Genomic DNA, 24,911 nt, shown 5'->3' with positions numbered 1-24,911 from the left:
CCCGGAATATTTTCTCTTTCCGAGGTCCTGATGGCTCCAGGGAAATTTAGGGGCACCCAAAGGTTGGGATGGAGCTGCTCCCTGCTTCCCATGATCCTGATTTTTTTTTTTTTTTTGGTGTCTCGCCCTTCCCAGCCTCTCCTCCTGCCCTCACGGTGCATTTGTAATAAAAGAAAATAAAAATAAAAATCAGATTTCGGCGCCTTTGGCCAGGAGGCTCCGGAGAGGGGCGAGCGTGGGAAGGGAGCAGAATCCTGCAGGGAATGAAACAATTCCTGAATGGAATCAGCCCTTCCACTGCCCGGCCTGGGGACACTGCAGGGGCATGATTTGGGCTCGGGGTGTTTTGGTGTCGGGTTTCCCTCTCAGTACATCCCAGACCACTCAGTGTGTTCAGATCACGTTTATTGTCCTGGGAATGATCCCAATCCTGGGAATGATCCCAATCCCTGAGAATAATCCCAATCCCTGGGAACGATCCCAATCTCCAGGGCTTGTCCTTGGTTCAGCCTTTGCAAACCTCGGGTCCAGCTTTGGAAAAGAACAAACAGCACAGGGGCAGCTGCCCAGAGCCTCCTGAGAGATCCCGCAGATCCCACAGAGCCTCCTGCCAAACCCCACTGGCCTCTGCATCCCAAATCCCACAGATCCCACACAGCCTCCTGCCAAACCCCACTGGCCTCTGCATCCCAAATCCCACAGATCCCACACAGCCTCCTGCCGATTTGGGGTCATTCCCACCAATCCCACTGTCCAGGGGCCGATTTGGGGTCGGCAGGTGAATCCCTGCAGCCGGGGCGGCTCCCGGTGCTCCGGAATTAGGATTTCATTGGGGTTTGGAGCCTCTCTTCCCCCCGAGTGGCTGCGCAGGGGTCGGGAAGGGGATCCCGGTGCTCCCGGTGCTGCCAGTACTCCCGGTGCCCCCGAGCCCCGCTCAGGCTCGGGGGGGCAGCGGCGCCGCCTGCACCTCGTCCCCGCGGTGGGAGCCGTCGCAGTACGGGGGGCTCCGGGTGCGTTTGCAGCCGCAGAGCAGCGCGGGGCCGCTTTGCGCAGGGGTGAAGCGCAGCGGGGACAGCCCCGGGGCCTCCTTCTTGTGGGCACCGTCACAGAAGGGCTGCGGACAAACGGGGACGGCGTCAAGGAGGGGTTTGGGGCGGCCGGATGCTCCCCCGGGGCCACCGTGACCCTCCAGAGCCCCCCGGGGGCTCCCAGTCCCAGATCCCCCGGAGCCCCCCGGGAGCCACGGCGGAACCCCCGACCCAGGAACCCCCGGACCCTCCCGGGCCCCCCGGTTCTCCCGGGGCTCCAGTTCTCCCGGCCCCCCCACTGCTCCCGGGACCCCGGTTGTCCCGGCCCCCCCGGTTGTCCCGGGACCGCGGTTCTCCTGCCCCCCCCGGTTCTCCCGGGCCCCCCGGTTCTGCCGGGACCCCAGTTCTCCCGGGCCCCCCGGTTGTCCTGGCCCCCCCGGTTGTCGCGGCACCCCCGGTTGTCCCGGGCCCCCAGCCCGACCTGGCGCTTGCTGTGCCCGCAGGCGCACCAGCCGTAGGTTTTCCCCGCCTGCAGCTCCACCGGGAACGGCTCCTTGGCGGCGATCACCGGCTGCGGGGGGGGCGCGGAGCAGAGCGACGGGACCCGCGCCCCCCCCGAGGGCTCCCGGCACCGGCGGCCGCCCCCCCGCCGCCCTCATCAGCGGAACGAGCGCGGCCGGTCTGGGCCGCAGCATGGTCCCGGTGCTGCCGCTCCCGGTGCCGCTCCCGGTGACCTTCCCCGCGGCTCCTCCTCCTCCCGGCGCGGCCGGAAGAGCCGGGCGGGCTCGGCGGGAGCGCGGCTGCTCCGTGCGGGGCCGTTCCCCCGCGCACCGGGGCCGTTCCCCCGCGTACCGGGACCGTTCCCGCTGCTCGATCTCAGTGCCGGTTCCCAGTGCCGGTCCCGGTTCCGCTCCCAGTCACGATACCCGATCCCACTCCGGTACTCGCTCCCTGTTAGAGATCCTGGCTCCACTCCCGGCACTGGTTCCGGTCCCGGTGCTCCATCCCAGTGCCGATCCCGGTTCCCGGTCCCGGTTCCAGTCCCGATGCCCGATCCCACGGCACGGTTCCGGTCCCCGGTCCCGGTGCCCAGTCTTGTTACCCGCTGCCAGGGCCCCAGTCCCGGCCCAGGTCCCGATCCCAGAGCAGGGTCCTGGCTCCCAGTCCCAGTTCAAGTTCCCATTCCCGGTGCCCACTCCCACTGCCCCACATCCCACCCTGTCCTGATCCCGGTGCCGCTCCCTTTCCCGGGCAGAACACCTGGCTCAGGAGCACATCCCCCCTCTCTGTGCCTCAGTTCCCCCCCTGGAGCCCCCCGGGCTTCAGCCTCGGCCCTGGGAATTCCCAGAATCCTGGCTGGGAGCGGCTTTTCCAGTGGGAATTCCAGGAATCCCAGCTGGGAGGGCTTTTCCAATGGGAATTCCAGGAATCCTGACATGGGAGTGGCTTTTCCCACGGCTCCAGACCCGATTTTGGGCAGGAAAGGGGCCAAAGCAGGGGCTGCACGAGCCCGTGGATTTGGAGCTGCCAGTGAATAAATCCTCGGAAAAAAGGAGGATTCAGGAGCTGCTCACCAGCACAGCAAGAGAATTTGGGATTTAATGGGGACCATCACCGGGGTTTTTTTGGGAAAACTCCTCCTTTTCCCACTCATTCTCACCTCCTGCATCCTGAGACCGTCCCTGGCTTGGGATTCCTCCACACATTCCCAGCACCGGCAGGGAATTCCCATTCCCATTTAAATTTGCCCCCCTTATCTTTATTAAAAACCTCTTCACAATTAATATCAATATTATTTATTATAATAAAGACCAGTCAAGCAGCGTGAAAAAAATATATCTTAGCTACATTACCTTAAATTGCCAAAAATATACACATTTGTCTCTTTCATTTAATATTAAAAAAAAACAAAAACTAAAAACAAATAAAATAAAGAAAAAACACAAAAGGACACATGCAACGATCCTAAATGAGAGCATCAAAACGGGTAAAGAAACGTACCCCAGTGCAACTGAAACACGGATCATCTTTAGCTTTTCCTTGTTCTCCTTGCCCTTCCCCTGCTCTCCCGGTTTTGTTTTGTTTCCACAGGGATTCACCGGGAATTTCCCAGCTCCCCCTCCTCGCTCTGCCCAAGGGACATTTGGGGCGGCTGGAGGCGACAATTCCCGGGGCTGGGAGCCTTTGGAAGGTTGGGCACAGGGAGAGGTGTAAGTGCTTTCTGTCTCTGATCCCCAAACTCTGGAATTCCTGGGGAGCTGGAGGGATCCAGATCTGGGAATTCCTGGATCCAGCTCTCAGAATTCCCAGAGGTCCAGAGGGATCCAGCTCCCCTGGTCATGATCCTGCCTAAAAACCCCCAAATTCCCAGATTTCCTTCCTCTTCCAAAGCCTGGGCTCCCCAAACACTCCCACAGGAGCCAATTCCAGCATTTCCAGCCTCTGGGCTCACCCCTAAGTGCCTCTCACTGACCCCTTTGGTGTCCTGGGCTTGTCCCGGGATTTGGGCACCGACCCCAAATCGGGGGACGATCCAAACTCGGATTTTGGGTGTCCCGGGGGATCAATTCCCTTCCCAGCCTCCCTCCCTGCTCCTCGCACCGTCCAGATCCCCCAGGGTTGGATTTTGGAAGAACTGGGACATTTGGGCACAACTCTGGGGTCTTTGGGGGTGCAGACAGGGCTGGAGGCCACAGGCAGCACCGCGGGGATTTGGGATCCCAGGACAACGCGGGGATTTGGGATTTGCAATAAAAAGCAAAAAATAAAATAAAATAAAATAAAATAAAATAAAATAAAATAAAATAAAATAAAATAAAATAAAATAAAATAAAATAAAATAAAATAAAATAAAATAAAATAAAATAAAATAAACCCAAACCCTGGCCACGCCCAGCTGGCAGAGCCCCCTGCCCATCCTCCTGCTGGCCCAAACTGGGATTTGGCTGTTCCCAAATCCCGAGGATCTGCGGGATGGCTGGTGCAGCCACCCCACACCAAAACAGGCTGGGGGACAGCCCCGGAATTCCGCACTTTAGCCCAAATTTGGGACTAAATTTGCTTTCACCATCACTGCCAAGCCCGAGGCTCCTCAGGAGGGAGGCGGGGGGACCTGGGGTCCCGTGCCAGGGGTGTCCCCGTGCCAGGAGGATTTTGGGTGGCACCTCCAGGGGTGCCGACAGAGGGGGAATGATCCAGCTCGGGGTGGGGGGAAAAAGAGAAAAATCCAAAGGAATTTCAAAGTGCAAGAAGGGAATTGTGCTGGAGCAGGTTTGGGGACGGGGATCCCAAAGGATGGGGCTCCCCAACAGCTTCCTAAGCTCGTTATAACCTCTGGATAGATAAATCCCATTATATATTTAATATATATTTCTATTTCTGAGCAGCCAGCGGCTCCGCCCAGTTCAGAGCTCCAAGCTGGGAGCAGAAGGGGTTTGGTATTATTATTTTCTTTTTTTTTTAACAACCCTCGTGGTGTGACTCTTAGGAAAAAACAAATAAAAATAAAATTAACTTTAAAAAAAGGAAATTCAGGGGAGGATTTCACCTGGGCCGAGCTTTGCCAGCACGATCAGCGCAGCCCCACTGCTGATAACGGGAATAGTGCAAAGCAGGAGGGGCAGTGGGGCTGCGCTGAACGCGGCACGAAGGTCCCAAAATTTGGGATTTGGGGCTCTTCCAAAGGAGTTTCCATCAGCTGGAGCATTCCCAGGAGCTCTGGATTTACCCAGGGACGAGGGAAGGAGCGGCATTGGTGCGTTTGGTGTTGGTGTTCCCCTTCCCAGAGCTGCTCTGACTGTCCTTCCTTCCTTCCTTCCTTCCTTCCTTCCTTCCTTCCTTCCTTCCTTCCTTCCTTCCTTCCTTCCTTCCATCCATCCCAGCTCAGAGGAAGCCGATTCCTGGTGGATATTCCAGGCTGCAGATGGAATCAAGGGCAGAAGGTGGGGAGCGATGGAAGCTCTGCCATCCCAGGCTCAGGACTGCGGTCACTGTCCCGTTCCTTGGAGATCACTCTTCCCAGGACCAGCGGAGGAACGTGGTTTTGTGGGAATGATTCGTGGTGGGTGGGAAAACGCAGGGACCGGATTTGGGATTCTCCTCCCCACAAAGGTTTTCATCTCCAAACACTGGTCCAGGAATCCTCTCCCAGGTCCAGGAGCTCCCCGTGACCTTGGACAAGCCCGGCTGTGGCCCCTTTTCCAGCTGAGACGTCGGCCTTTGGGAATTCCAGGAGGGAAGGACAGCCCCGCCCCTCCGGCAGCTGGCACAGGTGACAACGTCCTCCCAGGTGGTGCCACCTCCTGCCCACCTCTGTCCATCCTCATCCGTCTGTCCTTCCAGGCTGGATCGGCCTCCAGCTGGAGCAAAGCCCAGTGGGAAAAGCAGGGAAACCTCAGCTTGGGAATTCCTCTGCATGTCCCCACCTGGGCACGGCCACCACGTCCTCCCCTGGCAGTGCCACATCCAAGGTCACATCCTTGGACACCGCCAGGTGACATCACATCCATGCCCAGCAGTGCCACGTCCAGTGCTGGCTCTTGGGACACTGCCAGGTGCCACCCTGTCCCTTCTCCAGCAGTGCCACATCCACGGTCACATCTCAGGCACCTCCAGGTGCCACCACGTCCTCCCTGGCAGTGCCACATCCAAGGTCACATCCTTGGACACCTCCAGGTGCCACCACGTCCTTCCCCAAGGCTGTGGGGGGCTCTGGTGCCCCGGGGGCTCCCCACGCTCCTGCAGGATCCGCTGGAGTTCCCTCCGGCACGTGGAGCAGGGGACAGGTGACCCCACCTTCGCTCCTGGTGGCACCGGGGCTCGGTGACGGCCGCTGTGGCTCCCGAGGCTCCTCCCGGGCTGCTCCTTGGGAGCGCCGGTGCCGCTGGTGCCGCGGGGAAGCCGCGGTCCCCGGGAGAGGATTGGCTGCGGGCTCGGGGCCGGGGGGCTCCTAGCCCTTGTCCTGCGCCAGGGGAGCACCCTTGTCACCCAGGGGCTGTGGGGACAAACGGGGACACGGCTGGATCAGCAGGGACACGGGCTGGGGGGACGGGGATTGGGGGACAGGGACTGGAGGAAGAAGGAATTGCATCCTTCCCCAGCTGTCCCCAAGCTGTCCCCATGCTGTCCCCAAGCTGTCCCCAGACTATCCCCATGCTGTCCTCAAGCTCTCCCCAGCCTGTCCCACCCTGTCCCAACCCTGTCCCAGCCTGTCCCCAGCCCCGGCCCGTGCCAGCCCAGTACCCACCGCTCCTTTTGGGGCGCTGCCGTCGGGCTGCAGGCTCAGGAAGGGGTTGGGGGCCATGGCCGGCCCCGAGCCCAGCGGGGGGGTGGCCTGGGGGGCCAGCAGGGCCCCGCCGGGGTTCAGCTGCTGCGGGGACAGCGAGGCCAGCAGAGAGCCACCGCTGGGCGCGGCCGAGGTCAGCAGCGCGCTGGGGCTGGCGTGCAGCGGGGCCGAGGTGGCGGCCAGCAGGGACAGCTGCGACGAGCCCGACATCTGCAGCCGCTGCAGCTCCCGCTTCTGCTGGATCTGCTGCATCATCTGGAACACCAGCGCCTGCTGCTCCTGCGGGAACGGCCGGGACACGGCTCAGAGCGGGGACAGAGCGGGGACAGAGCGGGGACAGAGCAGGGACAGAGCGGGGGCAGAGTGGGGACAGAGCAGGGACAGAGCGGGGACAATGCCCTCTGCAGGACGGGACAGAGAGGGCACAAAGAGCTCTGACCCAAATCCCCCACAGTTCCAACACATCAATGCAGCAATTTCAAATCTGTGGAATTTGCCCTCCCAAAATCCCAAATTGGCTCTGAATTCCTTCCTGAATCCCAGGTGAGCGGGCCCCGGGGGGAGCAGGCTCAGGGCTCACCTGCATCCCGAGGGATGCCCTGAAATCCGGGGAAACCTCCCTGAAATCCAGGAAAATCTCCCTGAAATACGGGAAAACCGCAAGAATCGCTATGGCAACCATCGACCCGCGCGGCAGCCGGAGCTGCCATTGTCCTGTCCCCGCGGGTGACACGGTGACATCAGCTGCCCTCGGAAATTGGCTTTTCCCGGGATATAAAAATAGCCTGACCCAGAAATGCACCCAGAGAGCGGGCTGGGCTCCTGGGTGGAACGGGCACGGCTCAGCCCTGCCGACAGCGCTGGTGGCACTCCCGTGTCACCCCAGGCGGGGTGGGGACAGCGCCGAGGTCTCTGCAGGGCCAGGGGCTGGGGTTTGTCACCTCAGGGACCTGTTTGCCACCTCTCCACCTCCATTCCCGGGACAGGGGGTGCAGGCAGGGAGCCAAGAACCCCGGAGCAGCCGCCTGGGCCTCTTGGTGACCCCAAAACCCTGAGCCACGCTTGGAGCCCCCCGGCACCTCCCGCTCTCCATGTGGACGTGCCCAGACAGGGCTGAGCCGCCTGGGATTGAAACAACTCAGGTTTTATCTCTCTCTAAACCTCAGCAGGGTCCTTGGCACGTTCTGCCTCTCCCCTGGGCCCAGGACACCTGGGAGCCTGGGGCCAGCCCGGGATCCAGCAGGATTTGCATCCTGGGATCAGTCAGGATTTGTATCCCGGGATCCAGCAGGATTTGTATCCTGGGATCCAGCAGGATTTGTATCCCGGGATCCAGCAGGATTTGCATCCTGGGATCCAGCAGGATTTGTATCTCAGGATCCATCAGGATTTGCATCCTGGGATCCGGCAGGAGTTGCATCCCGGGATGACTCCAGGAGGGAACGGCTCTCCTGGTTTCCCCCTCCCGATTTCCTGGAGCTCCCACCTTCTGGCCCCCTCAGGATGTGGCAAACTCAGATTAAGCTCAGATTAAACTTCTTTCCTTTGGCACAAAAAGAGTCCAAATCCCAACTCGCCTCCCTGGGAGCTGCCACACCCCTGCCTGGAGCTTTGCTCCTCGGAATTTGGGATGCTCCCCCATCCCAAATTCCCAAACCAGCTCTGAATTCCCTCGCCCAGCCCACGGTGGGTTCAGCCTCAAAAGGCTCAGAGGATTCGGGGACAGGAGGGAACCTCTGGTTTTAATTTCAGATTTTCCTCTCTGCTCTGAGCTCGCCCCAGCACCAGCAGCCTCCCCTCCCTCCCTTACCGGGTTAAGGGGCTGGGAAGTCAGGAGCTGCTGCAGCTGCTGCAGCTGCTGCTCGTGCTGCTGCAGGACGTGCCGCTGCTGCTCCGTCAGGGGACTCAGGCTGGCCACGCTGCGGGAACACACAGACACACGGGCGCTAAAAAGATTTCCTCCCATGCCCAGCAGCGTCCCAGGCGCAGGAGTGAGGGAGGGACACGTTTGTGAGAAGCACATTTGGCAGGAGCTGGGAAATGCCTTGGCTGAGCTCTCCAGCTCTCTGCGGGAACACGCTGCAGGTAAGTTCACCAGGAACACAGGGATAATTCCACAGTTTGTGAAGGACCAGGGGTCCAGTTTAGTGGCTGCTAAAATTCCTGCTGGTCCCCTCCCTGTGGATACAACACCTGGGATCACCTAGGAACCCTGGCCACTAAGCCAGGCTCCCCCAAGCCTGGCCTGGGGACAGCTCTCCAGAGCGGTCAGCGCGGCCAGAGCCGCTCCCTCCCTCCCTCCCTCCCGGAGCTCAGCTGGGCTGGGGCGGGCAGGGCCGCCCATCCTCACCTGCTCAGGCCGCTGGAGAGCTGCAGCGCCGGGGGCGCGCTCGGAGGCGGGGCGGGCTGCGCTCCGTTCAGGCTCCCCAGGATCCCGTTGAGGGGCATCTGCTGGGCTCCGGCCAGGCTGCCCAGCAGGCCGTCCACCATGGGCACCGCCGAGAGGCCGTGGCTGGCCCCCGAGGCTCCGGCCAGCCCCCCGCCTGCCACCCTGGCCAGGCCGTTCACCTGCTGCGCCCCGGGCAGGGGCAGCGAGGCGGGGCTGGGCTGCAGCATGGGCAGGGGTGGGGGCGTGCTGTGGAAGGACAGGGAGGAGCTGCTCCTGCTGGGACAGCCCGAGTGAGGGTCCTGGGGGAGAAACGGACACAGAGCATCGGGCTGGGGCGGCTGCCCCGGGCAGCTGGGGTGGGAAGGGGGGGCTCGGGTGGCTCGAGCCTGAGGGGTCCCAGAAATCAGAGGGGTCCCAGAGCTCGGGTCCAGCCCTGCTGGATGTCCAGGATCACCTGGAAGAGCTCTCACCTGGCGCTCCCGCTCTCAGCTACTCTACCCAGCCCTGGGCGCTGCAGGGAGAACCTGATCTCTGAGCCTGGGCTGGCAGGCTGTCCCAGCTGGCTACCGAGCCCTGGGGCTGCTGCGCCGCCCCTGCCCGAGGCCCTGCCCGGCCGCTGGTGGCCCCTGCTGTACCTCGGAGGACGTGGAGAGCGAGTTCTCGATGCCGAAGCTGTTCTTGCACGGGGGGCTCTTGCTGATGCTCAGGGAGTCACCGGTGCAGACTGGGAGGGGAGAGGGGTGAGGGAGCAGAGTCAGGGCTGGACCCTGAGGTGGCCGTGGGACAGATCCCCCTCGCTGTGACCCCTCGGCCACCCCCGGGGCACAGGGACGCGTCAGCCCTCAGCCCCGGTGCCCTCACCATTGGCGGGCAGGATGTACTGGGCCTGGCTGCCCGGGCCGTTGCTGCTGGTGACCACGGGGAAGGGGACGGACAGCTGGACATTGAGCAGCTGCAGCCGCTCCTTCTTGGCCGTCAGCGTCATGATCTGCTCCTGCAGCCGCTGGTTCTCCTTCTGCAGCGAGTGCAGCGCCTTCAGCATCTCCACAACTGCGGGGGGGCGAGGGGGGCAGGGACAAGATGGGGGAAAAAAGGGAGGAGAGAGGAAGGGGGATCACAGGATTCACAATCAAACCCCAGAGCGGGAGGGACCGGCCCCACAGCGCTGCCCCAGCTCCTCCCCCTGACACACACTGGGGCTTTGTCCCTGCCCGGCTCCGCTGCCCGCGGGCACAATCCCGAAATCCCAGCGGCTCCCACGCCGAGAGCCCGGGAGCTGCCCCCGAGAGCCCGGGAGCTGCCCCGCCGCCCCCCGGCCGCACTCACTGTTCACCCCGGCCTCGCCGTTGCCCTGCTTCTCCAGGAGCTGCTCGATGTTGGGGGTGGCCTGCGGGACATTGTCCAGCTGCCCGCTGCTGCTGCACGACACGGTCTGGTCGAAGAGGGTCGGCAGGCTGCTGATGGGGGACCTGGGGGGGCCGGGGGCGTCAGGGGGGCCCTGCTCTGCTCGTGGTGCCATTCCCTGCTCCATCCCTGCTCCCACAGCTCCTCTGCCAGGTCCCGAGCGGCCGCAGCCCCCCAGGCTGAGCCTCCTGCACTGCGCTTCAGGTGAGCCCCAGGTGAGCTCAGTCCTGGCTGGATCCGGGTCCTCCCCTCCCATCCCATCCTATCCCATCCCATCCCCTCCCCTCCCATCCCATCCCATCCCATCCCATCCCATCCCATCCCATCCCATCCCATCCCATCCCATCCCATCCCATCCCATCCCATCCCATCCCATCCCACCCCACACCCCGAGGAGCGGGGCAGGAGCTGTTTCTGTCCCCGCCAGGCTGTGCCCCTGTCCCCGCTGTCCCCGTGGTGTCCCCGCTGTCCCCGCTGTCCCCGGGGGCACTCACATGGAGGACAGGCTCTCCTGCGGGGACGTCCCTCGGCAGCCGAAGCCGCAATCCTCCAGGTCGGGCTCTGCGCGGGGACAGGGACAGAGGGCCCGGGGTCAGCGGCGCCCGGCACGGCCGGAGCCCGGTGAGTGCCCGGTGTGCGCCCGGTGAGCGGCTGCTGGGGGGCACCGGGTGGTACCGGGCGGCACCAGAACCGAGCGGTACCGGGAAGTACCGAACCGCACCGAACCGCGCCGAGCAGCACCAGTGCCGAGCCTCACCGAGCAGCGCCGAGGGGCACCGAGAGGCCCCGGGCAGCACCGGACGGGACCGGGCAGCACCGGACGGGACCGGGCAGCACCGCACCGAGCCGCACCGGCCCCGCGCTGCGCACGGCGGCCCCGCCGGCGCCTCCCCCGGGGCGGAGCCGCTGGCACCGCCTGGCACCTCGGCACGGTCGGGGCGGTCACCGCGGCAAGGTCACCCCGGCCGCTCTGCCGCCGGGCCAGGCGGAGCTCTGCAAAGCCCGGAGCCGGTTTTCCCGGAGCCGCCGGGGGATGGGGCCGCAGGGAGGGAGGGACAAAGCCCGTGCCAGGCGCTGCCCCCGGCCCCGGCTGGATCCAGTAACCCGGGGGATCGGCTGTCACCCTGCGGGCAGCGACAGAATCCGGTTGGAGCAGAGCTTTACGGTCAGCTGGGATTGAGGATCCTTCCCCCAAAGCCAGCCCGGGTCCCTGGAGATTTCCAGGTGCTCCCCAAGGAGCTTCAAGGGAATCATGGAATGGTTCGGGTTGGAAAAGCCCTCCAAGGTCAGGAGGGCAATCATTAACCCAGCCCGGCCCCTCTCAGCTCTGCCGTGTCCCCAAGTGCCACACCCACGTGGTTTGGAACACTTCAGGGATGGGGACTTGTTCCAGTGCCTGACCACCCTTTCCACGAGGAAATTTCCCCAAATGTCCAACCCAAACCTCCCCTGGCCCAGCCTGAGGCCGTTCCCTCTCCTCCTGTCCCCATTCCCTGGGAGCAGAGGCCAACCCCCCCGGCTGTCGCCTCCTGGCAGGAGTTGTGCAGAGCCACAGGGTCCCTCCTGATCCCCCTTTTCTCCAGGATAAACATTCCCAGCTCCCTCAGCCGCTCCTGGCACTCCAAACCCTTCCCTGGCCACGCTCCAGCCCCTCCATGTCCCTCTTGGGAAGATCCCAGAACTGCCCCCAGGATCTGAGGCGTGCCCTCAGCAGTGCCCAGCTCAGCTCTGGCATCCAGAACCTTCCTCCAGAGCCATCCCTGTGCCCCAGGAAATCTGGGATGGGGCTGCTGTGCACATGTGCAGGATATCTGCCATTCCAGGGATAATCCAGATAAATCCCATATTTATCTTCCCCTCCCTGGAACGCTCGCTCCCCTCGCCCTGGGCCCTGTCAGATGTGGTGGCTCCAGCCCCAGCTGCCTCCCTGCCCCTCCTCTCCTTCCCCACACATTCCCACGGGCAGGAATCCCGGGAATCTCCTGCAGGGAATGCCGGGATTCCCAGCAGGATGGGAGCCCGGAACAGGGATTTCCTGCTGCTGGGAATGAGCAAACCCAGCTGGGGCTCGGCAGCTCCTCCAGACAGGGCTGGGGGATCCTGGCTCCCTCATCCCCTCGGGAATGTCCTGCTGGGACACTCTTCCAGGCAGGAATAATCCATGTTACATATCCATAGTTCCTGGATGTGGCCGGAATCTCCCAGTACAAGATCCTGGAGCCGCTTCCAGGGCTGGAGTTGGCTCCAGGAGAGCTGGAGAGGGGCTTGGGACAATGGGTGGAGGGACAGGACATGGGGAATGGGTTTAAACTGGGATAGGGCAGGGATAGATCCCAGAGAAGCTATGGCTGATCCATCCCTGGAAGTGTCCAAGGCCAGCTTGGAGCACCCTGGGATAATGGGAGGTGTCCCTGCCCACCTGAAGGATGATCTTCAGGGTCCCTCCCAACCCAAACCACGGGCACACATTCCCCAGGAACACCCAATTCTCCAGGAACACCCATTCTCCAGGGGCACTTGTTATCCAGGGACAGTCATTCTCCTGGAACACCCAATCATCCAGGGATATCCATTCTCCAGGGACACCCCGGAGGTGCTGCTGGCAAACACGCCATCCCTGTCCCCACGTGGCAGCCCTGGCTGTCACCCCGAGGGACAGCAGCTGGAAAATCCGGGAGTGCAGCGGTGGCCTGTCCTGGCGGGAGAGCCCTCAGGAATGCCACCTCGGAAATACCTGGCAGCTCACGTACCTGCCCGGCTGCTCTCCGGCTGGCTCAGGAGGGGGTTCAGGGACAGCCCGGACGTCAGCGGGCTCCCGAAAATGTGCGAGGAAGGGAGGCTGAAGGTGGAACCCGCCAGGGAAAACACCTGCACGGGAAACAGGGAAATATCCTCGTTACTGCAGCTCTTCCCGGCTCCTGCGTTAAAAATACCTCCTGGATGTCTGGCGAGAGGCTCGGCACGTTCCCAGCACTGGCTGGGAGCCAGGAGCCCTGGGAATGGCGTGGATCCAATGGCTCTTCCCGGTGGAAGTGCTCCCAATGCCGAGCGTTCCCAGTCCCAAGTGTTCCCATTCCTGAGTGTCCCCAGTCCCGACTGTCCCCTGTCCCCGTGTCCCAGTTCCTGTCCCCATTCCCTGTCCCCAGTCCCGAGCCCCGGGCCGGGCTCACCTGCGTGGTGGAGCCGGCGGCGGAGGAGGCGGCGGGGATGGAGCTGGCGAAGGGCGAGCGGCTGAGCTGGGGCAGGGCGGCCGAGCCCTGGTGCGGGAGCAGCCCCGAGGGCAGCGGCGTGCTGCAGACCGCCCGCAGCGCCGCGCCCAGCGGGATCGGGTCCTTGTTGCTCGTGTAGATCCCTGCGGGAGAGACATTCCAGTTCATCCCGCTAATCCCCGGGGGGAGAAGATTCCAGTTTATCCCACCTCTTCCAAGGGAGAGGAGATTCCTTCTGATCCCACCTTTTCCAAGGGTTATTGGAGCCACCACTCCCTCCCCTTTTCCCCCCTCCCTCCCTTCCTTCCTGTCACCCTTCTCCAACGGGTTACGGAACCACCATTCCCTCCCCTCTTCCCTCTCCCAAGGGTCAGGGAGCCAGGATTCCATCCTGTCCCTTCTGCCAAGGGTCAGGGAGCCACAACTCCCTCCTCAGGTCCTGCTCCAAAGGGTCCCTCCTCACCCTTCCCCTCCGGAAGCAGCGGGAAGGGATTGGGAACAATCGGGACTGGGAACACTCAGGATTGGGAACACTCGGGATTGGGAACACTGGGATGAGAAATTTTGTTTTTATAAAAGAAGGGTTAAATTGAACTGCTCCGGAGAGTCCCTAATTTGGGGTCATGGAATATTCTCCTTTATCCAGCTGGGAATTCCGCTCTGGCTGGACGAGTTGGAGCAAACAGGGTTTGGGATGTTCAGATCTGCACCCCAAATTTCAGGAAGCTGATCCAGGGGAGATTCCAGGGTGAAGGAATGGCATGTGGACTTTTATGGATTCGAGGGACAGACCCCTGTGCAGGCAGGTCTGGACATAGCTAAATGTGCTGGAAAAGGCTGGAAAAGCTGAAAACGGCTGGAAAATTCTGGAAAAGGCTGGAGAATTCTGCTCAAAGGACCTGAGCACACCTGAGTCCCTCAAGGGGGACCCACCTGAGCCCAGCAGCGGCGACTCCATGCTGAGGCTCGGCAGACTCCCGGGGTGGCTGAAGCTCCGGGAAGAATTCCCGACGCTGGAGCTGACGAGGGATCCCCCGGAGAAGGGAGAGGAGGAGGTAGAGGTGGACCCAGCCAGCTGGGCCCCCAAAACCTCTTTGCCTTTGCCCGCCTTGGGCCTGCCGGGGCCGTGCTTGTTCTTCTTGTTGCCCTTGTGCTTCTTCTCCTTGAGCACCTCTCCCTCCTCGGCGCCCAGCGACGGCATCCGCTTGTGGCCGCTCCCGGCGGCGCCCGCGGTGCCACCCGCGCCACCCGCGGGGCCACCAAGGCTGCTGGAGGCTTTGTAGTCCACGGGGGAGGCGTCGCGGGCCCGCGGCTGGCCCACGGCCGAGGTGGAGAAGCGCATGATGGAGCCGAAGCCGGAGAAGATGACCTTCTGCTCGAAGACGTCGGCCTTGGGGCCCTCGGAGAGCGGCGAGCAGTGCGAGGACGAGCTGGAGCTGGCGGCCTTGCGGAACTTCTCGTCCTCCTGCTCCAGCTTGGGGAAGGGAGCGAAGTCCTGGGAGCCGGGCAGGCCGCAGGAGGAGCCTGGGGACACGCGGGGTCAGCGGGGGCGGCCCGAGGGGCAGGGGAGGGGTCCCGGTGCTTCATCGCCCTCCTCCTCCTCCTTCATCTCGCTCCTTTTCTCCTTCATCCCTTGCCTCTGCTACTTCATCACCCTCCTCTTCCTCCTCTTTAATCCCTCTCCTCTTCCCTGTCCTTCATCACCCTCCTCTTCCTCCTCCTTCATTGCTCTCCTTTCTCCTCTCTCCTCCTCCTTCCTCTTCCTCCTCCTTCATTCCTCCCCTTTCCTCCCTCATCCCTCTCCTCTTCCTCCTCCTCCGTCCCCCTCCTTCCTCCCTCTCCCTCCTCCTCCTCCTGCCCCTCACCAGACGTCTGGAAGGTTCCTCCGGCCGGGGCCGTTCCGAAGCCTCCGGAGCTTTTCCCGCTTCCCGTCTTTTTCCCCTTGTGGCTGCTGCCGTGGCTGGAGGATTTCCTGCCCTTGGCCTCTGCCCGGGCCACCTCTGAGCTGTCCTTGGTGGCCTCGTGGTGGCCACCGGAGCCCTGGGAGGGGACAGACGGGGGGTGACCCCAGGGAGCAGAGCTGGCTGCAGCCAGGGATCCTTTTCCCGATTTTCCTAATTTTCTCCCTCCGGAGTGGGAATTTCCTCATCCTTTGGATGGGACTGGAGATTCCCCATGAGAATTTCCAGGGAATTTCTTCATCCTTGGGATGGGATCAGAGATTCCCTGAGGGAATTTCCTCATCCTCAGGATGGGACAGAAGATTCCCTGCGATCCCTGCAGCCATCCCAAAGCTCCGGCTGGGAATATTCCCAGGGGCTGGAGCAGCACCAGATGTTCCCAAATTCCAGCTGAGCTGCAGGAGCCAGGGGAGACAGGAGGGGGTAGAACCCGGGCAGATGCCAGGAAATCCAGGATTTTGGGATGAGAGGGAGAACTGTGGGAATTCAGCCAGCGGGGAGAGAGGGATGAACCCAAACCCAGATCCCTCAAATCCCAAATCCCATCAAATCCAGAGCCAAGGGATCCGAATTCACTGGTTTTAGGTAACATTACAACCAAAATTAAAAATACTCCTGTAATTATGGGATGGCCCAAAATGTGGGACCTTCCTGACATCCCTGACCCTGGCCGAGCCCTCCTTGGGATAAATCCTGGGATCCAAATCCATCCCTGGATTTAATCCCCCGACAGCTGCAGGCACCAGATGTGCCCGGAATTTGAAGGGATGGGACCGGGGGAATTCCAGGGGGAGAGCAGCAGGAATTGGGATTTTCTCCTGCCAGCCCCAGATGTGGGAATTAAACCCTCCTGGATTTATGGGCTCAGCGGGAGAAATTGTCCTGATTTTTCCTCAGGAAGGGAAGGGAAGGGAAGGGGAGCGGGGCCTGGGGGTGGGAATGGCCTGGTGAAAATGCCCTTTTCCCTGTTTCCTGTGTGGATTTTCCTTCCCCTTTTCCCAGTTTTCTGTGTGGATTTTCCTGCCCCTTTCCCAGTTTTTTTTTTTGGCTGGATTTCCTGGGTGGATTTTTCAGTCCCTTTTCCCAGTTTCCTGGGTAGATTTCCCCACCCTTTCCCATTTTCCTGGATGGATTTTCCTGCCCCTTTTCCCAGGTTTTTTTGGCTGGATTTTCTGGGTGGATTTCCCTACCCTTTCCCATTTTCCTGGATGGATTTTCCCACCCTTTCCCATTTTCCCGATGGATTTTCCTGCCGTTTCCCATTTCCCAGAGGATTTTCCCGTCCCAGGGCCCCGGTACCTTCTCGGCAGCCACGGCCACGGGCGCTGGGGGGAGGCTGCTGGGGGACTCCGGACGCTTCTTGTGCTTCTGCTTCGGCCTCTCCTTGTCCTTGCGGCTCTGGAAAAAAACAGGAACCTCTGGAATGCCGGAATTCCCAGCACTGGGAAGGGCAGCGCCAGATCCCATTAAGAAATTTAAATAAATCCCCATTCCGGCAGTTTTCCAGGAGCAGATCCCATAAACAAATCCCTATTCCCATTGTTTTCCAGTGGCAGATCTCATTTAAAAAATCCAGATAAATCCCCAATCCCACAGTTCTCCAGTGGCAGATCCCATAAAGGAATCCCATTGGTTTCCAGAGGCAGATCCCGTGCAGAAATCCAAATGAATCCCCATTCCCACAGTTCTCCAGTGGCAGATCCTGTGAGCAAGTCCAAATAAATCCATATTCCCATTGTTTTCCAGCACCAAATCCCATAAAGAAATCCCAGGGATTTGGGGAATTTGGGGAATTTTGGGGATTTTCTCACCTTTTTGGGCCGCTCGTGGTGGGACAGGTGCTTTTCCTGGGCCGGGGACGCCGAGCGGCTCCTCCTGCCCGGGAGGAAGGAGCTGCTCCCGGAATGGCGCGAGGTCTTCTGGGGGAAAACGGGAGGGAAATGGGAAAAAAGGGGGAGAACAGGAAAAAAAAACAGAGGGAAAGGGAAAGGAAAGTGGGGAAAAGGGGGAAAAAAAGAGGGAAAAGGGAAAAAAATGGAAAATGGGGAAAAAATGGAAAGGGGAATAAAAAGGAAAAGGGAAAAGAAAAGGGAAAGGGGAAAAAGGAGGAGAAAAGGTAATAAAAAAGAGGGAAAAGGGGAAAGAAAAGAGGGAAAGGGGAAAAAAAAGAAGGAAAAGGGGAAGAAAAGGGGAAAGGGGAAGAAAAAGAAATTAAAATAAGCCCCTAAATAAATGCAAAGTCCCCAAATAAATAAAAAGTCCCAAAATAAATGAAAGTTCCCTAAATAAATCAAATTCCCTGAAAAAAATCAAATACACCAAATTGAATAAAAATTCCTGAAATAAATGAAAATTTCCAAAATAAATAAATAATTCTCTAAAGAAATAAAAATTGCCCTCAAGAAATGAAATTCCCGAAACAAATGAAATTCCCTGAATAAATGAAAATTCCCTAAATAACTGTGAATTCCCAGAAGCCCTGGAATTCCCGGATCTCACCATTTTGTTGAAGTGGTATTTGCAGTAGCCGCAGTATTTGACATTGTCGACCTCCAGCACCTCCTCCTCGCACAGGAGCCCGGCCATCTGAGCACTGATCCCGGGAAAATGGGGAAAATCCAGGAAAATATGGGAAAATGGGCGGGAAAGCAGGGAAAAATTGGAGGGAAAACAGGGGAAAAGCACCGTGAAAATCAGTGGGAAAACAAAACAAAAAAAAACCCCCAGGAAAATCCGTCAGATTCCACAGGTTCCAGCGGAATTCCCTAACTTTGGGAACACCCTGGAAAAACCCAGAAACACCCGGAAAAACCTCCTGGGTGAGGAGGAAGAAGAGGCAGCTCCAGCCCTAAATAACCCCGTGGGGGGATCAACCCCAAGCCCACAGCCCTCGGGGACCGAGACCCCAGACCCGGGGCGGGGCGGGAGCAGTTGGGGCCCATTCCAGAGGGGAATTCCCGGGAAGCTCACCAAGTGACGTGGAAGGCCTGGCGGCAGCCGTGGCGGTTGCAGGCCATGCAGGCCCCGGAGGCCGCCTTGCTCTCCCGCCCTTGCTCCTCGCAGATGTAGCAGGTCTGGGATGGGGGGACAGAAAAGTGGGAAGAGCCGTTTTTCCCAAGAGGAAAAGCCTGCAGGGATTCCCAAATCTCATGGAATGTGTTGGGCCGGGGGCGTTTTGGAGCTTGGCGGGTTCCAGCCCTGCGCCCCACGTTCCACTCTCCCGGGGTGTCCCGCTCCTCGGAAGGGATTTCTGGGGTCTCAGGGAAATTTTGAGGGATTTCTGTGAAAATTCCGGGGTATTCCTCGGTGGGATGCACAAAACTTCTCCTTTTTCCCCCGAAACCCCAACTGTCCCATGGAATTCCACGGATCCAGTTGGCTCCAGTTGATCCACCATGAAATTCCTCAGATTCCCATTTTCTCCCCCAAAAACCTATCCAAATGGGGAGGATCCAACAAGGAATTCCATGGATCCAGCTGGCTCCAGTCATTTCACCATTAAATTCCGGAAATTCCCATTTCCTCCCCCCAAAAATATGGAGGATCCAACACGGAATTCCGTGGATCCAACCAGTTCCCGTCGTTCCGCCAAGAAATTCCTCAAATTCCATTGATTTGGGGGGGACAGACCGGGCAGAGCAAAAATGTCCTGGCAAATCCAGGGATTCCCTTGGTTTTTAACAGAATTTGAGCAGCTGTGGGGTTGGGATAACCCGGGAAGGAGCCGTGGGGGGACGGGATGATCCCGAAATCCCGAAATCCCGGATTTCACCTTGTTGAAGCGGTCGTGGGGGACGTACTGGAGCACGATGGGCTCCATGGTGAGCACGTTGGCAAACTGCACCTCGGGGATGTACAGGGCACACACCACGTGGGCCCAGCCTGGGAAAGGAAGGGAAAACGGGAATTCAGTCCAGGAATCCCAAAAAAAAGTTCCATGCCAAAAAATCTTCTGTCCCAAAAACCCCATGCCAAAAAAACGACACGTCAGGAACATCTCCATTGCAAAAAAACCTTCATCCGAAAAATATTTCCATGCCAAAACAGCCTCCATTCCCCCCCAAAAGATCTTCTTTGTCCCCAAAAGATCTCCATCCTTAAAAGCTTGTGTCTAAAAAGCCTCCATCCCAAAACCCCTCAATCCCAAAAAACCTCCATCCCAAAAATACCTGTGTCAAGAAAACCTCCATCCCAAAAAACCCCATCCCAAAAAACCTCCATCCCAAAAAACCCTTAATCCCAAAAAACCTCCATGCCAAAAAAACCTCAGTGTCCAGAAAACCTCCATCCCAAAAAACCCCATCCCAAAAAACCTCCATCCCAAAAAACCCTTAATCCCAAAAAACCTCCATGCCAAAAAAACCTCAGTGTCCAGAAAACCTCCATCCCAAAAAACCTTCCATCCCAAAAAAACCCATCCCAAAAAACCCTCCATCCCCAAAAACCCCTTAATTCCAAAAAAAACTCAATGCCAAGAAGACCTCTGTCTCAAAAAAACCTCCATCCCAAAAAACCCTCAATCCCAAAAAAACTCCATCCCAAAAAACCCTCAATCCCAAAAAACTCCATCCCAAAAAACCTTCATCCCAAAAAATTCCATCCCAAAAAACCCGCAGGAAAATCCCGCATGGAAACTCCTCTGGGATGGGGCCTGGATCCCACCGTGATCCCACTGGTTGGGAAATTCCTGTGGGATCACCCCCAAATTCCCACAGTTCTGGGTTTGTTTTGAGCCAATCCAAGCTCAGCCAGGGGGAAAAAAATCCCTTTCAGAGGAGAATCCATAAAGGGAATTTTCTGGGAAAAAGAGGGAGGGTGGAATTTGGGGTTTTCCAGGTGGGAATTCCTGCTCACCCCCGTTGTCCGTGCGCTTCAGGGCTCCGTCCTTGTGGGGACACAGCTCGCACCTCTGGAAGGAAGAAAAAACACCAAAATTACCCAATTTAATCGATAAAATTCAAATCTAATAAATAAAATCCATCCAATTGCTGCTATAAAATTCAGATTTCCTCAGATTTGATTAGGTTTAATTGATGGCATTGAAATTTTACCAATAAAATTCAAATCTCATGGATAAAGTTGAAATTTAACCAATAAAATTTGAATTTCAATTCAAATTTAATCAGTAAAACTGAAATGTAATTGAATTTAATGGATTAAATTGAAAATTAATCAATAAAATTGAAATAGGATCCCAAAAATGTAAATTTCATTGATAAAATTAAAATTAAATAAAATTTAATCTGTAAAATTCGAATTTAATCTATAAATTTCAAATTTAATCAAATTTAATCAATAAAATTCAAATTTCATCCATTTAATTTGGGGTTTAGGACCAGAAAATCCCCGATTCTGCCCCAAAAAGGAGCTGCTGCCAGAACAGGGCTGTGGGATGTGGACCGAGGAGATTTTGGGGGAAAAAAACACCTCAAAAAAGCCCTAAAAATGGATTTAAATGCCTGGGAAAAGTTTTGCTTTCGGGGCTTTTTTAGGGCCGGTTTTAGGGGCTGTGGCTGAGGAGCAAAACCGAAAGTGGTGACTCAAAGTAAAAAAAAAATGGAGTTTTTCTCTCTCTCTGCTGCTTCCTTCCGCTTCTCGCGAGGCTTTTCCCCTCCAGCTCTGGGGGGAAATTTTGGTTGTGGGGTCGTGGTTGGGTTTGGTGCCACCCCAAATCCAGGCTGAGAGGGTCTGGGGTGTTTTAGGGGTGCCCCAAAATGGGGTGCAGGAAAATCTCCCCTGTGGCTTCATTTTTTGGGGTGTTTTTGGATTTTTAAAAAGGGCCCCAAACCCGTGAGGTTTCCAGCTCGTCCTTTACAGGAACGGCTGAGTTGGTCAAATAAACCCAACCTCAATAAAAATGGGATTTTTGGGGGGAAAATCCGGCTTCTGCTGGAAGCTTTGGGATGAGGGGGCCAGGACAGGGCAGGGCATCCCAAAAACCCCAAATAACCAAGGAAAACCCCAAGGACTGTGGGATGGGTGCGCTTGGAAGGAGATTAAAGCTCATCCAGGGGAAATTTCCGTGATCCCAAGCTGGCTCCAACTCGGATTTGGGAAATTCCAGGAGATGGAATTGATAAATCAGGGACTGGGGGACAAAATCGGCCCCATTTTCCAGGAAACCCAGAGAAAATTCCCTTAAAATTGCAGGAAAACCCCACGAAAATTCCATGAAAACCCCATAGGAACGCGAGGAAAATCCCAAAGAGAATTCCATGAAAATTCCATGGAAACCCCAGGAAATCTCCATGGAAACCCCATGAGAACCCAAGGAAAACCCAAGGAAAATTCCACGAAAACCCCACGAGCCCTGATCCGTTCCCCCCGCCCCTCCTCCACCATTTTCCAGCCCAGGAGAACTTTGGATTCTCCAGGTGAGGAACCTCAAGGATTTCAGATCCTCTTAAATACCCATAAATGCTTTAAAACCTCCTTTCCACCCCAAAAATACCACAAAAAATCCCACAAAAATCCCACAAAAATCCAACAAAAATCCCGCAGTTTTGACAGCTCAACATCATCTCAGCCAATCCCAATTTTCCCTTTTCCCAAAAATTCCCGCGGATCTGGGCCAGGAAAACACCTTTGAGGGAAAGCCCCATTCCATCTTTGTGGGAAAATGGCATTTTTTGGGAAAATAACTTTTTTTGGGGAAAATTGAGATCTTTAATCCCAAAAATCTCAGAAAAACCCAAAAATCTTGGAGAAGCCCAGGCAGGATCTCTCCCGACTCACCACCCGGGCGGCTCTTTCCTGGGATTCGCATTTCCGGCAGAACCAGGGGCCCGTGGGAACCTGGACAATTCCATAGCAAGCTGGGAAAAAAGGCAAAAAAACCCAAATTAAACCATTTAAAATCCATTTATTTCTGATTTCTCGGGGGTTTAAAAATGTTTGGAGCAGGCTGGAAACAAACAGGAGGAAAATCAGGGAGAAAAACGGGATCAGCACCGAGAAACTGTGCAAAAAATGCAAAATAAATAAAATTAAAAAATTTTTTTAAAAGTAAAATATCAAGGAAACATGGGTGGTAGATGGAGCCTCCCAAAAAGGGTCAAGGGCATTTATAAATTGTATTTTCTGCTCTTTTTCTCCTCTTTGGGACGCAATTTTTGCATTAAAAATCCAGGATATTCACGGAACCATCTGATGGGAAACAAGGGCTCGGTAAAGGAGTTAAGGACATTAATAATTTCTATTTTCAGCTCATATTCCACATTTTTTCCTGGTTTTTTCCCTGTTTTTCCCTGGCAGCCCCCGCTGGCTCCAGCTGAGCTCGCTCTTGGCGCTCAGCCCAGGCTAAAGATGGACCCGGGGCTTCCCGGGAATTTCACTCTCCCTGTTTACTTCCCACTTTTCTTCCCTGTTTTACCCCATTTTCCCCTGATTTCCCCATTTTCCCTGCTTTTCCCCCATTTTTTCCCTGTTTTACCCCATTTTTCCCTGTTTCGCCCATTTCCCCCTTTTTTTTCCCTGTTTTCCCCTCTTTTTTCTCCCTGTTTATTTCTTGTTTTCTTCCCTGTTTTCCTCTGTGTTTTCCCTGTTTACTTCCTGGTTTTCCCCCTGTTTTCCCTGGGCTTTTCCTCTATTCCTCCCTATTTTTCTCCCTGTTCTCGCTGTTTATTTCCTGTTTTTTCCCTTGTGCAGGATGAGCCCCAGGGCTCCTTTTTGGGGTTTGAGCTATTTTGGGAATAAAAACCTCCCCAAAGCCGCAGGGGCTGGGCCGGGCTCCAAAAGGGGAATCACCACAGCCCGCAGGGCCCCCAGAAACCCCAAATGAGCTCCTTGAGCTCCCCGCAGGCACAGGCCGAGGCTCCAGCGGGGCTCGGAGACCTCTCCTGACCCTCTGGAGCTGCTCCCGCACCTCCAAAACTCTCCTGGAAAGTTCACAGCTCTTCCCGATGCCCTGGGACCGGTCTTGAAAATCTGGAACTGCTCCTGACCCCTAAAAGCTGTTCCTGACCCTCTGGAGCTGCTCCTGCGCTTCTAAAGCTCTTCTGGGAATCTGGAACTGCTCCCGGCCCTCTGAACCTGTTCTCGAGTATCTGAGACTGTTCTCGAGTATCTGAGACTGTTCTCGAGTATCTGAGACTGCTCCTGCCCCTCTGGATCTGGTTTTGAAAATCCCAAACTCTTCCTGACGCTCTGGAGCTGCTCTTGAAAATCTGGAACTGTTCTTGAACATCTGGAACTCAATCCAACCCTCTGGAACTGTTCCTGACCCCCTGAAAACTCTTCCTGAATATTTGGAACTCTTCCTGCACCTCTGGAATTGTTCCTGCCCTTCCGAAACTGTTCTGGAATATTTGAGACCGTTCCTGCCCCTCTGGATCTGGCTTGGAAAATCCGAAACTCTTCCTGGGACTCTGGGACAGCTCTTGCCTCCCTCAAACTGTTCCTGACCCTCTGGAACTGTTCCTGGCCCTTCAAAACTGTTCTGGACACAGGGACAGGGACAGGGACAGGGACAGGGACAGGGACAGGGACAGGGATGGACACACAGACAGGGACAGGGATGGATCGTGGACAGGGCCAGAGCCAAACCCACAGACAGAGCTGGAGCCACGGACACCCAGAGCCAGGAGCGAGCACCGGGAACGGACACGGGAGAGAGAGCAGGAGGAGCTGGAGATGCACCGGGACAGGGACGGGATAAAAACAACAACCGGGAAACTGATGGGATAAAACAACAACCGGGAAACTGATGGGATAAAACAACAACCTGGAAACTGATGGGATAAAACAACAACCGTGAAACTGATGGGTAAAACAACAACCGGGACAGGAACGGGCTAACAGCAGCCGGGAAAACAGCGCGGCCCGAGCAGCCCGGAGCCCTGGGCGCATTCCAAACAAACCGAGCCGGGATCGGCGCCTCCGCTGCCTCGAACACCGATTTTAATCCGGATTTGTTTTGTCCAGCGAGCCGAGGACAAACTTTGCGGCCCGCTACCGAGCGCTGGGGGCGGGCTCGGGGTCATTTAAAATGCAAATCGCCCGTGTCGCCGGGAGCAGCGGGCGGAGGAGGCGGAGGAGGCGGAGGAGGAGGAGGAGGGCTGCCTTCCTCCCTCCCTACCCTCGCAGGAGGCAGCTCCGGGCCCCGCCGCCCCCTCCGCCGCTCCCCGCGGCCCCCCCGACACCCCCGGGCCGGGCTGGGGGCGGCAGCGCCTCTTCCCCCCCTCCCCTCCCCGCCAAACCGGGGGGGCACCGGAGAGATCCCCCCGGCCGCCACCCCCGGGGGGCTCCGCTGCTGCCCCGGCGCCTCCCCCGCCGTGTCCCCGCCGCGTCCCCCCCGCGGCCGCGCCGCACCGGCGGCGACACCGTTATTTGGAACAATAGCGCTAAAACAAAGCGCGCCCCCCCCGCCGCCGCCGCCGCCCCCATCCTCACCCCGCCCCGCGCCCGGGGGGTTTCGGGGGGCTCGGGGAGGGGCTCGGGGGGGCCGTGCCGGGCTCACCTTGGTGCACGGCCACATTGCAGCCGTGGCCGTCGCAGTAGACGAGCGGGTTCTCCGCCCAGCCGCGCTCGTCGGAACACACACAGCAGCCTCCCACCATCTCCTTCATACTTCCAGGAGGGTTTCCTGCCCCCCCGCCTCCCTCTGCGCGCTCCTCCTCCTCCTCCTCCTCCTCCTCC

General features: G+C 58.0%; 3 protein-coding genes across 4 annotated transcripts; all 3 read right to left on the bottom strand.

Moving 5' to 3' along the window:
* Positions 1-387: 387 nt before the first annotated feature.
* Positions 388-1,738, bottom strand: CISD3 (CDGSH iron sulfur domain 3). Its single transcript, XM_038163148.1, is given in 3 exon segments — positions 388-1,114; positions 1,510-1,665; positions 1,667-1,738. Coding segments are annotated over 3 exon segments (393 nt in total). The 5' UTR covers positions 1,724-1,738; the 3' UTR covers positions 388-934.
* A 1,008-nt stretch (positions 1,739-2,746) lies between these two features.
* On the bottom strand, positions 2,747-24,911 carry MLLT6 (MLLT6, PHD finger containing). 2 transcript variants are annotated; one of them, XM_038163080.1, is made up of 20 exons: positions 24,733-24,911; positions 22,011-22,090; positions 20,130-20,184; positions 19,048-19,157; positions 18,246-18,349; positions 17,775-17,868; positions 17,087-17,194; positions 16,575-16,673; positions 15,180-15,354; positions 14,248-14,838; positions 13,276-13,457; positions 12,856-12,973; positions 10,600-10,666; positions 10,028-10,170; positions 9,563-9,751; positions 9,337-9,425; positions 8,663-9,000; positions 8,123-8,231; positions 6,274-6,591; positions 2,747-6,021 (listed from the first exon to the last, which is right to left on the bottom strand). In XM_038163080.1, exons 1-20 carry the CDS (start codon positions 24,839-24,841, stop codon positions 5,977-5,979), a joined length of 3,123 nt encoding a protein of 1,040 aa, XP_038019008.1. In that variant the 5' UTR covers positions 24,842-24,911; the 3' UTR covers positions 2,747-5,976. The 2 variants fall into 2 exon arrangements, with proteins under 2 accessions (XP_038019008.1, XP_038019007.1); XM_038163079.1 differs by having other exon boundaries at positions 2,749-6,021; positions 17,087-17,191; positions 24,733-24,909.
* On the bottom strand, positions 22,803-24,484 carry LOC119712169. The gene is made up of 2 exons (XM_038163081.1): positions 23,361-24,484; positions 22,803-23,320 (listed from the first exon to the last, which is right to left on the bottom strand). Exons 1-2 carry the CDS (start codon positions 24,120-24,122, stop codon positions 23,162-23,164), a joined length of 921 nt encoding a protein of 306 aa, XP_038019009.1. The 5' UTR covers positions 24,123-24,484; the 3' UTR covers positions 22,803-23,161.

The sequence above is a fragment of the Motacilla alba genome, chromosome 27, assembly GCF_015832195.1.
Source record: "Motacilla alba alba isolate MOTALB_02 chromosome 27, Motacilla_alba_V1.0_pri, whole genome shotgun sequence".
NCBI classification, from domain to species: Eukaryota; Metazoa; Chordata; class Aves; order Passeriformes; family Motacillidae; genus Motacilla; species Motacilla alba.
Note: the sequence above shows the minus strand (reverse complement) of the source record. Positions and strands in the feature narration are given on the sequence as shown.

Bases quoted from the DNA above. Each gene is read 5' to 3' on its own strand.
- LOC119712169 (XM_038163081.1), bottom strand. From the start codon at position 24,122: ATGCGCCCAGGGCTCCGGGCTGCTCGGGCCGCGCTGTTTTCCCGGCTG. The intron at 23,321-23,360 runs ATACTCGAGAAC...GAACAGTCTCAG, and splicing joins AGGGGCAGGAGCAGTCTCAG to ATACTCGAGAACAGGTTCAG.
- MLLT6 (XM_038163080.1), bottom strand. From the start codon at position 24,841: ATGAAGGAGATGGTGGGAGGCTGCTGTGTGTGTTCCGACGAGCGCGGC. The intron at 10,667-12,855 runs GTACGTGAGCTG...GTCCCCGCGCAG, and splicing joins GCCGGAGAGCAGCCGGGCAG to AGCCCGACCTGGAGGATTGC. The intron at 9,001-9,336 runs GTACAGCAGGGG...TTTCTCCCCCAG, and splicing joins CGCTCTCCACGTCCTCCGAG to GACCCTCACTCGGGCTGTCC.